General features: G+C 43.3%; 1 protein-coding gene across 1 annotated transcript in view; it reads right to left on the bottom strand.

The window, feature by feature from the left end:
• The window catches only part of T265_13539 (hypothetical protein), a gene marked incomplete at both ends in the record, with an annotated part of 18,447 nt that extends 4,883 nt beyond the window's left edge, over window positions 1-13,564 (bottom strand). The window contains 4 exon segments of the mRNA XM_009169376.1: window positions 3,306-3,629; window positions 10,488-10,850; window positions 10,866-11,015; window positions 13,513-13,564. Of these exon segments, the coding sequence (XP_009167640.1) occupies window positions 3,306-3,629; window positions 10,488-10,850; window positions 10,866-11,015; window positions 13,513-13,533 (858 nt within the window).
• Between the last annotated feature and the right edge of the window lie 770 nt (window positions 13,565-14,334).

The raw sequence follows: 14,334 nt of genomic DNA, 5'->3' as shown, positions 1-14,334 counted from the left end.
GAGATGCCTTTTTGACGCCACAAGTGACGCAAATTAGCAAACGTGATTCGAGCCTTTGAGATTCTTGCACTGACTTCATCAGACACACTTCCGTCAGAGCTAATACAACTACCGAGTTATGTAAAGTTTTTCACAATCTCCAGTGGTTCTCCTTGAATTGTAAGGGATATGTCCGCAGATGGCACGTTCTGAAGCAGGACTTTGCACTTTGAAGGTGCAAGGCGCATGCCAAATGATGGTATGATGGCGGTCAGTTTATTCAACAGGGTTTGTGCTTCGCTATGGTCTTCAAAGATGAGGGCGATGTCATCTGCGTACTCCAGATCGACAAGCCTCTCGCCAGCAACAATTTGAACACCAGGGTTTTGCATCGAAGCTATTGCCTCCAATGCATAGCTCCCTTCCAAATGCACCCAATTAACCGTCCACCAACAGTGCTGTATTTACGCACTAATTAATCAGCTCTCGCCTCCAATGCGCAGCTACCTAACCCACCTCCCCGAACCATCAGTGAACGAAACTGTGGTAGCTACAACCACTGTGCGTCAAGTACGCGGTTATTACAGCTGACAATGATGATGATGATGATGAGAGTTACCTCTCAGAGGGTCGGGGCATATTAGCCATGATCTTGCTCTTCGGATGCATCCTACACCAGTAAACGAGCAACAGAATACGGAAGGGACTATATTGTTTGCCAGGAAGTGAAGATCCCCATTGGCTGCCAAGAGAACTTAGACAATCATACAGTTCATATAGAGTGAAATGTTTTAGTACGTTCTTCCAATGACTCGACTCACCGGGATCGCGCTGAAATCAGGATAAATTTGTGGTCTCCCAATCGAGTGAAGAGGTAAATGAGTAAATGTAACGACCCTGTCATTAGTGTACAAAGTTTCGGTGAGGAATACTCAGAGAAATGTTGAGGATTATGTTGACCTGTATTTCGCTTCCAACTGACGAGTAGCTGAGGTCGATGAAAACCCATGCCAACCTGTACAGACTTCATGGTGATGTAACTTCCGAAGAATAAAGAGTACAGTGATACCAAGGAAACCTTATAATCTCACCTCTCGTACGGTGCACAAAAATGTTCATATTTTGTGGTTGTGTGGTTTCTGAATAATAATTGTGTAGATTATCAAATGGGGTAGTCGGTCAACTTGCAAACACCCAAGGGGATCAGGCATGGGTCCTAACAAGTTAGACACCTGTGCCATTTGGGTTCAATTGAGATGACTTGTCTCACGATAGTTCCGATGTCATCGACGCCAGAAATGTTTTCTGAGTCGAGTAGTCTAGTTGGTCGACAGGAGATATCCCCCGGCTGTAACTGAAGAGCCTTGCAAATATCCGTACGCGCTGCACAAATGGCAGCCGTTCGTTGATTAGCGGTGATTTTGTTTTGAACAATAACGCGTTACGCCGCTCATGAGCATTCATTTCGCAATAATGTCGGAGGTCCTACTTTGAAGACTGGGGATACATTTTGTGCTTCATATTCCTATAGTTGTACTCAGCTTCATAAGGCAGCTGTGTTTCCGAACAGATTGTACTGACCATTCATCTCATGACGACTTTGATCACCACAAACGAAATATCACTTAAACCGTAATGCAGTTCTTGGAGTCATTCCTTTGTCGTGACCACCACGGAAAAGGAAGTAGTCATTCCTTCCTGACGCTGATCTCCCTGGCCAAACGTCATGCTGTGGCCAACGGAGAAAGTCCTTGCGGATCACTTGGAGAACTGGCTCTTCTTCAGAGGGATCCTCCTGAGGAACACACTTTTAATCTATAAGATTCATTTCAAGGACCGACCGCATATGCGGTGCGTAGGGTAAGTCTCCCCTGATGCAAACTGAGTCGTTATGATAAGCCTCGAAATAACAATAAATTACCCTATTACCTATTCTACGAGCCTTCCAGATACAATTTATGATTGTCTGCACAAACAATCTTCTGTAGCTCTCAGGATTACGTTCCTGATGACGCTGATGGTGGTTGTAGACGAGTGTTGTAGTTTTGAAAATATTAACTATTGAAACCGACAGTCGATCACAGTTTGCCCTGGAATGTACTGACTGTACCAAGAAAAGTCACCTTTGTCAAGCAAGTCATGAAGTCTCTGGAGCAAACATTCAACGTCGAGTTTATTTTGTTGAAAAGTATGGCAAAGGGCTTTGGTTGGTTGTTTAAATCACATGGTGGTGGGAAACATGGAGGAATCCTAAGCATGAAATTGGTTCCGTTGAATGTCCTTTTCACTAAAGGATAACCGAAGACTCACCATTAACGGAAAACCATGGTTATTTTACACTTGGACATCTTAAAGGATACCGCCCGTACTCAGTGGTTCGGGTGTGTGTTTGTGCCGGTTCTGTTGCCTTCGATTATCAAAAGCTCACAGTAACAATGTTCGCTAAGCGAAATATTTATTGCAACTGTTATCCTGTTTCTAAAAGGAAAGATTGAATACGATGTGACGCTGGATATCTTAAACTGTTTGATGCGCTCGGCAAGGTTTAAGGATTCCAATCTATCTAAGGACTGGTCTCTCGCTTTGCAGGACAAGTCCCACCAGACCCATGCGGTCTCTTCGTAACAGTATTTGACGTTCCAAAGTGTTAAGTTTCTTGGTTTGGTGTGTTACCGGTAACGGAGAATTTCTTATCCGTTTATTGGCAATGATCTGCTGTGCAACCTAATCGTTGAGGTGCGTTGATCGAAGAAAACCTCACCGGAACGATAGATGATCGTGAGGAGTCAGACGCGATCAGAAAATTATATAGACATGCTACCGGGACGCTGATACCGTACATAAGGCGTTTATAGTCCAACCCGGTTCAAAGGACAACGGAGAAGAGTAAAGGTCACAAGGAGAAACATGAGTTGTCTACAAGATAAGATCAAATTCTCACAGATGGCTCAGAACCTGGTCGTATCCTAGACAATGCATGCTTTCCTTAGCTTATGCGCTGCCTTAATTGATAATAGTACCTATTTCGACTATTATGAAAAACTACGTTTCTGGTACAGAGCATTATGCCTGTTTACGGGAAAACTTTTGGGCCTCGTTGGCGAATAAATGCATAATGAGTTCCAACGTATCTTTTCGTTTTCTTCGTGATCTCTCAAGTTGTTTGTTTTGATCCCTCGTTGTAATCTACATAAGTTCGGTGCAGGCTGAGACACTGACTACTGAATGCACTCTTGATATCAGTTTTATAACTGGTGGCATCTGTCAGACGACGGAAATTTAGACGGTTTCATACGTTTTTATGTTCACAGTATGTAGTGACTCACCTGTCCCTCTGTCTTGCCTACGGGTGTTTTGACTTTGTCTTCTGCTATCCACGTCCCACTTTCTTGCCATAAAAGGCGCTGAGGCTTGCCAGTTTCTTCGTCCAGACCAATCGCAGTCCATGGTGCTTGCTCCAACAATTGACACAAAACCAGAACTACGTCGTTGGTTTGGAGCAATCGGCGTGCAACGCCCAAAGGAAGCACGCTGTTAGCTGACAAACTGTGATCAATGAGATGTCGAACCAGTGAAACTGCCTTCATTCCTTTGTCAAATGAAATTACACGGTTCTGACGTTCCAGATCTCCTAAGTTATTGTCCAGTACCTGGATATATTTGAATACATCAAGTGTAGTAAGGGGTGAAGGATTCAGAGACGGAAATCAACAGCGTGAAGTATTCACTCCAAGCTTAACAGATTACTGTATTAATACAGACCTCTCAGTGAAATCTGGAAGGGAAATCTGAATGCCGAAAGTGAGGAAGACGGAAGCGGAGTGGTGCTTTTGGATGTCTTTATGACAAGGGGGATTGTGGTTCACACAACGGTGCATTCTGAACATTTACGTGGAACGAATTATATCCGAAGTCAAAACCCACATGAAACAATCAGTGGTTACATAGGGCTTATCAGAGTGTAACATTCGACAGCTTAAAGTGGGAAGTTTATCTCCTGAGAAATATTTTGGCCCAAAGTGAGTGCCCACCTAGATTTATCAAAAATTACCATAACTCTAAGACGTCGCCTGATGTGGCTATAGCTGTTCACCAAAAAGGTTATGGACTGATGGTTCGTCCAATAAATAATGCAGCTTGAACTTAGCCCTCAAGCAAACCTTCAGATCAATCCAACTCATGTTGACTGAATAAACCACACATGCGCTAACTTACTCAATAAAAGATTCGATGGCCTCACAGGTCAAAGCAAACTTCATTTATCCAGTTGGTTGTACCTGCAGATTGGCCGGCGCATGGGGAGGTTTGGAACTCATACTGTCAAATGCGTCGCTGGGTTCCTTCAAAATACAAGCCCAAGTAACTGTTAAGGTCCACTGGTTGTCTGAAAGGGACTAACCACCAAGTAAATCGCTTTACAGCTTAAGTATTCATTTGTGTACCTAGTACTACTGCACCCTCATCGTCCACACAATAAACATGGTGAATGAGGTTATGGCAGCTTGGTTGTTATAACTCGTAGACCCAATTTATGCCCTTAATACTAGCCCATTCAAAATTCTCATCCACATCCTGCATCCTGTATGTCATCTCATCAGCAGCAGTAGGGTCAGAAACTTCAGTGTTGATACTGATGCTTTACTGCCGTATAGACGCAACGTTTGTCTAAATATATTTCATGTCCAATGTGAAGAAGGAGAACGCGTGAAGGGGAGACCTAATGATGGTCTATCTCAGGCATTCTGAGGTGCCTAAAAATCCAAGCGCCCCGTTAAGTAATCCATTAAAAAATGAAAAACGCGGAAGCCGTTGACACCGATCAGCCGTCAGCTTTAGCAATGTTTTTAGCTAGGCGTAGGAGGTATCTTTAGGGCCCACCTTGGATGGCGCACGCTATAACAACACCAAAACTCTGTGTGATCCCTATCTCACCATTCCGCCAAGCAATAAATTGTCCACTTCGCGATTTCCGCTTTTCTGAAAGAGGCACAAAGGATAACACTAATCTCCGTAAAGGGTGGTTCGGCATGCATAGCAGATGACCGAAACAACGTAGTTGATAGTGCTAGATATTTTCCGCGATTGAAGTACTTGCTGCAAAACTAAATACCAGTTTCCTAATAAACTCGTAACGCATCCATTGACGCCATTCAGCACCAGGAGTGCTTCTGAGGCATCGCAAGTTAAAAAACTGGATGGACACCACAACATCTGTTTGTAGAGGCCATATTTCGCAGCCATAAAACAATATACACCTTACTGGACCCTGGCACACCCAATACTTGAAACTCAGTGATATGTATTTTTGACGATAAGTGATGCAAATTAGAAAACGCGATTTGGGATTTGTGCACTGACTTCATCAGACGCATTTACGTCAGTGCTAATACATCTGCTGGGGTATGTAAAATTTTCCACAACCTCCAGTGATTCTCCTTGGATTCTAAAGGGTGTGTTAAGAGACTGCACATTAAGAAGCATGACTTTGCACTTTGAAAGTGCAAGCCTCGTGCCATAAAATAATATGACGGTGATCAATCTATTCAAGCGAACTTGGTCCCCTTGGTCGTCAACTGACAATTTTCTCACCAGCGCCGACTTGAACCCTAAGGTTTTAAGGACCTTACAGCGTTCATCTCGCGAGTTCATCATAGACGAAGTTGAACATAACTAGGGAAAGTAAACATCTTTTTCCGACACCGGTTTCTGTAGGGAGGCTTTTGAAAGAGCTCAACATTTACTCTCACCCCCATAAGTATGTGAATACAGGCATCGGATTATGCTCACAAAATTCTGGGGCATGCCATGTTGGGCAAATGTGGTTAGCATCACTGATTAGTTGACAGAATCAAACTCACCCATGAAATTAAGAAACACCAAGACTGTGGATCGCCTGTACATGTGGCAATGCTTTAACACCTAACGGAGTGTGAAGATGTGGTCGAAGCACCTTCAGTCCGTTTGAAATCCCACTTGATGCTCACGGGTCAAGGATCCGCATCCCATCGTAAGACGACGGGGCATCAGTGACGACACAAGCCTTTTTGCAACGACAGTCAAACCAACAACTCTGTGATTACTACATTCATTGAAAGTGACCTTTTTCGAAAATGAGCACCCTAATTACTTGAAACGGACTCTTTCTCCCAGGCTAGACAGGTATTGGCTGAAGAATTCGCCGCCGTCCTTGAACAAAGTGGATAGAGGGTTGTCAGGGCCAGGAGCAGCATGACGCTTGAGTAGAAATATACAGTCGGGCACTTCGGAGGCTGAGGGGGTTCCATGTTCTCAATCCACCTCTCTGATAAAGGCCAGCAGTCCGGATTGGAGGTCCGAGGTTTTTCTCAGAAGTATTGTGCCCAGCGATCCAAGCATTCTCCCTTGCTGAACACCAAGGATCCATTTTGGTCCCTGATAACTTCACTGACAAGATACTTTTGAGGACCAGTCGAACGAATCAAGTTAAATAGCTTGCGGACGTTTCCAGCAGTTGTTGCATCATCTATTTCTTCGGCCTTCCGGGTTCTCCGAGCTTCATGGTTTGCACGGATATCTGACGTCGGATGATGCGTCGAGTGGAGTTGTGTTGGCGGCTTCTGTCGCGAAACCTCAAGAAAAACAACGATTCTATCGGAGTTTCAAAGTTTGGATGAAGTAGGCTGGGTTGTACCGCAGATGTCTTGGATTTGAGTAACTCTTTGAACATCTATTCTCAGTCGTCGTTTATGTACGACATCGGGCCATCCGCCGCCGTTCTAGGAGGCGGTTCTGATATTTCAGTTTGTTTCCCCGTCTACTAGCTCCGCAGTGGCTAAGCGAGGTGCGCGCGTTTTGCGTAGACCCGAAAAACGCAATGATAAGCAGCAGCGTACAGGAGCATGATCGGAGTTTGCATTGGTGTTCCAAAAGGTGCGAAAGGCGTTGACCACTCCTCGCCACCAATAACTGACGGTAATGTGGTCTGTTTGGATTGAGGGTTGGTTCATTGGTTGGGACCACGTTGTCAAGCGATTTCCGCTGTTCCGGAAGTCTGTGCTCCAAAGGAGCAGTCTGTGGTGGACACATCTGAAGTGAGCGACTGCGTTGGTCAGACTGTGTTGCACGGGCACCATGCAGCACAGCACAATCAGGATGACACACAGACATCCACACCACGGTACGACCCAGTCTCTTTGTGACGATATGTTTTCTAACAATTTCTTATCTTCTAGACTAACTTTCCGTCATTCCACTGCTCACTGCCAACCTTGAAACAAGTCTTTTAACCCAAAGCGATTCAAACCAGTTTTACTTGATAAAAGCCCCCAGTAGTCCCGTGCCGTTTATTGCGGTATTCAGACTAGCATACGGTTTTTTTGGTACATTTTGAGCTCCACTGAATAGGTTATTGATGTTGACTTTCATTTGTCCATGTATGAAAGCATGTGTACTCAGAGGCCTCTGTCTTATACTCAGAACAAGTATATGGTGAAACACTTTGAAAATGAGAAAATGGTTGAAGTGGCATATTTCGATGTAATATTTTCGGACTGCTCACACTATCGTATGCAGAGTTTTGCGAGGCCAAAAAGCACCCTTGGTATGTACACGTAAAACATGAACCAGGTGGTCATTTTAACTGCTTCTGTCTGAAAGATGGTTACCGTGCACATAGGTCAACAAGACTTTCTTTACCTACTCTGTAACTTTATTTCAACCAAACCTGCTCACGTATCACCGTGTTTTTTGTTCTTTGGGCCTCACCGACTCCAATTTTTGCTTTTTATACTCAAATGTGAATCAAAATTACTTGATACACTCTCAACATTGACGTTACAATCCTTTGAAGGCAACATGACCTGAACATTTTTACAAAATCTCAAGGCCAGACGGCTAGCATCATTACTTCAGGTGGCCGGCTCAGGCTGTACTTCCAGAGACAACAGTGCACATACACATAAGTTGTATGTAATATTTTAACGTAACGGTAAGCAAGATGAAATTGTCTGCATTTTTTGCATTCATAGTCAACTTTAAGTTGGAATCTACGTGAGCCGAAGTAATAATAACACATCTCTGCTTCCCGCTGGCTATAGTGTGCAGGTTCTCTCCATTTTAAAATGTCGGTAAACGTGGGTGTTACTATTGCCGTGCCAGGAATATAAAAAACCTATCATTGTAACTTGTTTTCACAAATATTGAGGCCGTCCATTTCAATTACCGTGGTGCTAAACTTTATGGAGCCTACTTCAAATCTGTGTGCATTTGGTCAAGTCGATATATCTTGTCGGGGATTCCCACTCTCAACATTCCTGTTTAACTTTGTGATCGACGAAATCATGAGACGAACACTGAGAGGTCTTCAAAACCCCGGTGTTCAAATAGCCTGTGACGAAAACCTTGTCGACCTGGAATATGTAGACGACATCGTTCTCATGTTCGAAGGGGAGGAGAAGGCACAAGAATTCTTGGATGAACTGACTAAAGTCACCCGTCCTTTGGTGTGTACATGAAGTGAACAGGTGATCCTTATAAATGCTATTCAGTTAAGTGACTGTCTTCCGATGGCCAACTTATTCTTCTGTTGCAATGTTCAAATTTCGTACCCCACCACAAATTCGGGGCTTCACAAATCGACTCGCACCAAGTACCGAACAGCGTTTCCTGAGTAATTTCTCCCCACGTTACGAGGAAATCACTGTTGCTTCTGAAGCGCCAAAAACCTCTGGGCATTAGACCATTTTACTTGGTCACCATGTTACTGATTCTGGAATGCGTACGACTGCCACATTTAATGCATGGGTGTTTTAGCCGCTTTTTGAGCTTCCATCAAGTTTGAGGCCTTCTGACCAAGTCAAATTTAACGATGATTCCATCTCTCCTGATTCACAGAGAAATTAGTGGTTCGTACTTCTATTTAATTTCGCCATAAAAGGGCTTTGAAGGGACTCTTCATGTCGAACTCGTCAAACCAGAACCAGAGCCAAAACACTCTAACGTACATCAATATACTTGCCGGACTAAAAAGACTAGTTACTTGTAGATACCTATTTATGGATTCTTCGTTTGCACATCACATGATACTCTCACTGATGTTGCCATTCTTCTATCCCACTAAATGGCCCACACAATCACACGTAACTTGACGGGATTTGTTAAGTTGTAGACGCAGTTCATCAAGTTGCGTACAATGTTTGACAAATTCCAGGTGTTCGCAATCCCATCTCTGATCCCAACCTGGTGGTTGATTCAGTCTCGGTTAGTATTACCAAGCAACACATGTCAGCAAACAGAGTCATAGAGTTGGACAGCATGCTCAGGTGAAATGCAAATAAACGGACAGTAAATAAGCGTTGCTCGTGTGATGTGCATGAAAGGTTTGTATGCCGGATGAAAACCAACCAAAGGAAAACTTCGCACAACGTCAGTGCAACTAGCCTGTGAGGATGGCGTCTGCGTGATACTCTTTATAAATGGCCAGTGAAGCTGTAACATATAACTCTCAATCGACCTCACTGGCGTCTTTGTTGTGAGTTTCCATACAGCTTGTCTGAATGAATGTCCGGAGGTATAGGCACTTAGAAATTTTTTAGAAAGGCTAGCAATATGTATCCTATCTTAATAAATTTCAGCAATAAATCTTTCATCAGATTATGGTTAGAAAGCAGTAGAGCAGCCGTGTTTAAAACCGATGTTTTGTTATAATGGTTTTTGTGATTATTTAAGAATAACAGACTGGCAACAGTGAAACATTTGATAAAATGGTGATCTACCTTGGAGAAGGTCACAGATAATGACCGTCTATAAGGTCATTGCATTAGAACACAGAATGATTCAGAAGCGCTTTGGATCACGTATTCATCACTCGTTTTTGCATCAGCTGTCATATTTTGAGAGATAATATTTGTTGCGGCATCTTACAAATAGGATAAAACTAACCGTTTTTACACCTCATTGCTGATAATGATAGCGTGTTTTACCAATTCCATATAACCAATCTTTGCAACTAAAACAATAGTTTACCTGCCTTCTACAATCCTCTTTCATACGCTAAACTTCAAGGGTTTTGTGCTCACGTCGTTACACCTGTATAGGTTGGCATTGGATTTCTGAACCAGCAAACATATGTGTAAACTAATAAATGGTGGGTTAGTGGACGGTAACTGAATAAGTACGCTTGCTGTAAACCATTTTCCGCAAGTGATAGTGTGAACTAACCAAGGCAGGCATAAATGTGTGATACTCCGCTCGAACCCAGTTAAACCAAACCAATTTTGTTATAATGAATACTGTTCATAGACATAAAACGTAATGATGTTTTCAGAGACTCTGTGCATTTTTAATTATTACTGGCGTTTTGGGTGGTCATCTTTAATAGCAACCCCTTTGTGGCAAAGAGGAATCTTACAAGACTCTTTAAGACTTCTTAAGACAAATATTGGGGATTTATAAACGCAAGTAAGGAAACTACTATTCTGTCTTCAGCAAAAAACCTACGATTTCTAATATTTAAGTTCCTAGCAACTCACCTTATCCTTCATGGATATGAATTCTCGCTTCTTTTCTTCCGAAGGGAATTCAGCAACCAGATAACACAAGGCTCGATAGCACCAGTCTGATAAATCTACTGCTGCATCGTTTAACGTCTCCATGGCATCGGCATGAAAGGTGACGGTTTCCAACAAGTTGGCAACAAGAAGCTCGTGGTAAAGCAATGTGTAGATAGGAAACGAAGAACTAGGTTCAATTTGGTCCCGCAGAAATGAGGAGAACACTTTTTCTTTCCACAGTTCGATGGCCACCAAGTCGGCTACCAACATATCTAATTTCTGATGAGTTACAAGGTACTCTTTCACAAACTCATCACCTTGTGTCTGAGCTGAATTGATGGCCTAGTGGAAGTTTACCATAACAGTCATTGGTTGTGCGCTTACTTGCATGTTCAATTTTGTCAGATAACTGTGATAATTGTACCATCGCTCCAAGCCGTACTCTTCATAGCTCACCATCTCCAGACCTTGAACCATTGCTTCTGCTTCCCCGGGGAAGAGTATATACTAACAAAAATCAGAGGAAACAAATACATCGTATAAAGTCGTTCATTTTTATCTTTTGGAGTCTTACATATAGAAAATTCCTAGAGCCATTTTTTGGTGACAATAACTTGGACCATCGTGCCATACTCCTAGGTGGCTCATCGTATAATTCATTTTTATCTTTTGGAGTCTTACATATAGAAAATTCCTAGAGCCATTTTTTGGTGACAATAACTTGGACCATCGTGCCATACTCCTAGGTGGCTTCTTAAGAGGGCACAGTTGACCGGATCGATAGTAACTAGCAAAGGCAAGTTTTTAAAACATAAGATTAGTGATTGCGGGAAAACACCAGTTTTAAGTTCACACTGTGCCGTTTAAAATCCAGAGATAAAACAAAAGGAGCTACTAAAAATTCAATGAAAGCAAAGTTCTCAGGGATTCACATCTCGATTTTTCAGTGGGTGCAGTCATAATTTCCGTCATTGACAGAGATACATCAGTAACACACACAGGTGCTGAACTGCTATACAACCAACAAGGATAAAAAATTCAACAAATTGCGAAGAGAAAAGATTATGACAAGCGATAAGTACAACTAATTCTTGTGAGTTTATGAAAGCAATAAAAACAGGGTGCGCACTTTTCTGAACTGAACTAAAATAAACACTTACAAGTCTTCTTGAACGTGAAGGATTGACTCAGCCTCGTTTGATATCCCCATATGATGCACGCTCAGCACACAACTACGGAAATACATCAGCTAGTACATCCTCCTGGAAAATAGCAGAAGTTGGAGCCACTGGGCTCAATTAAGTGTCATCGTACATGGGTTTTCAGCCATTTGCAAGCGGGTTAAACGCCTTATTCAGGAGGGTGCAAGGTACGGAACACGATGTAGAGAGCAGACCCACATATACCCTTTAAACTCGGATATTTCAAAACAGTATGCCAAACTCTAAGCCTTGGCGTCCTGACCCTCTTCTCTTAGTTGCCTTCACAGTCCGCTAGTAACGTGGATATGAACATGTTCCACAAAACAACTCCGTCGGTCAGTCTTCTTTAGTTGCTCGAAGAGGTTCCGAGTATGATCTGCTTCTGTGAAGCCGTGCTGTTGCCTCGTCCTGATGTTGCCCCCTTCATATTTATACGTAAAATCTTTTCGACCGCTCACCCATTGATTACCCTTGAGAAAGCACGTCACATCAGTCGATGGCGGTTTGCCCTACACGTCTTTTACATTCTTTATATGCTGGCTCTGCAAGTCAGTTTTATAGCGCCATCCTCTGGAGAAAAGTTGGACGTGTCTGCGATCGACCAAGTCACAAACAGTAGCGAGTGGCGCTGCAATAACGCATGAATTCGTTCAGGTGCCATAGATTTTCGTATGCTCAGTCGCTTTAAAAAGCAGTAGTTTCAAGAATCTGTGGTTCAAAGGCAACCTGGAACCTCTAAAAACCGAACAAAAGAGGGCCAGTAGACCCATCTTGGGGGTGCGTAACCTAACCTTTGCTAGAGACCTGGCAGCTCTGAGCTTAAATCCCGTGCCTTACAAGAGGTTAAAAGGGAACTTATTTTGACATTCTGGATCCGTAGGTCAGAATTAGGTTTTAGTTATTCGATATTAACCTGTGAATGCCCTGCACAGATCGTATGCGGCCTATTTACATCAATATAGTTTAACAGTTCATCCAAGGTCCTCATGTTGTCCGTGAACTTCCCTACAGCTTTCCAACTTCCAATTCACTGTTGTAATTAGCACCACCAACAGGAAAAGGCAAACAGCAATTTAAAAATGTAAGCTGAACTTGTAGTTACTGTGGCTGCTGCTTTTTCGGATTGCATACATCAACCAGCTTGGTTTAGCTGAGTCGAAAATAAAACTATATTTTATTCGCTTATCTGCCGATTGGTTTTCCTGAAGAATCAAGCTCATAGTCAATCTGCTGCATTTAATTTGTCAATCTGCCTGTATTATGACAACACCCATTAACGCACAACTCTGTCAAGCCTATTAGTGACTACTTGACACTAAAGGCTTTTCTAAGCTCGGCCTAGGCAAACCCATTTAGCAGTTGCGCTATCATTCAGACGTAGTACTGTTTGCATTGTGCATGGACGTCTGACAAAAAATGGAGGTCGACGGCGGATAGCAATGAGTATCAGGTCGTCTACCGTGTCATAATACCGTGCTTTTCCTGGTTAAACACACAAAAGGGTCTTAACTAATTAAGAGACTCTCCTCAAGTGGTGCATAAACTTCACTCCCAGAGCCTTAAGACCTTCAACCAGTAGATAACATGAAGTAAAAATATTATTAAGAATGCGGTCCAAAAGTCATAACCTGACCAGATAAACTCAGAAAACTTGAAGGTCTTGATGGAAGAGCGGTTGAGGAGCCTCATTAACTCTGTCATTTCCCACGATAATTTTTAGCCCAAAGTATTGGAAGAGTCTAGCCTAATCGTGATCTATTTACTTCAGGATTAGGCCGTTCATATAAAAGATGTAACCTTACCACTGATCCCTCGGCGGTCATGGTGACCGTTTACAAAAGCGCGGCGAGTTCCTGCTTCAAGGTCATGAATAAGCAAATAGTAGTTGGCAAGATAAAACACGGATTCACGGATTGATACACAGGATCGAGGCTTTTGCCCAAGTTTCCCGGGTCGGTATTGTTCTTGTCCGTCAGTGGCTGTCGTTCACCTGAAGGGCACAAGTGAAAAAAGGGTGTAGCACTGCTCTTTATGTTCTCAGCGCGGGGCAGTATGCTCGCCAGCGCGAGGATTCGCATAAATAAATGTCTAATAGTGCTTTAAATTGGGTTCGAGAAGGAGCATGTACAACCGTCGGAGGAAGGTCATTCCACGCAGCTACTACCCGAAATGAAAAAAAATTTTGTTTAATGAATGTGTGTGCCCTGAGCTTGAAGATTTTCTTACTATGTCCCCGCCGGGTGTTTGCTGGGTAAACGGTAAAAAACCTGTTTGCCAAGCTTTGTTCAAACAAGGCGTAGGTAAGAATTAGGTCCCCTCGGAGGCGACGGTACTCCAGGGGAAAGAGATCAAGCATCGCGAGACGCATTTCGTAGTCCACGGACTTGAGGCCGGCAACAATTCTCGTGGCGGCCCGCTGGACACGCTCAATGAGGGTAACGTCTTTCGTACGTCCTGAGTAGACAACATGGTTGGCGTACCCAGGAGCTGTCTGACGTTGGCCCCATGGAGTATTTGGAAGTCCATGCGAGTAACGCGGGAGAAGGTACGTCGGATCATCCGTAAAACGGCGAATGCCTTTTGGGCCGATTTCTCATGGTGTAGTGAGAAGGACAAGTTTGAGG

Source organism: Opisthorchis viverrini, assembly GCF_000715545.1.
Source record: "Opisthorchis viverrini unplaced genomic scaffold opera_v5_77, whole genome shotgun sequence".
Classification (NCBI taxonomy): domain Eukaryota; kingdom Metazoa; phylum Platyhelminthes; class Trematoda; order Opisthorchiida; family Opisthorchiidae; genus Opisthorchis; species Opisthorchis viverrini.
The sequence above is the reverse complement of the archived record's forward strand: the minus strand, read 5'-3'. Positions and strand labels throughout refer to the sequence as shown.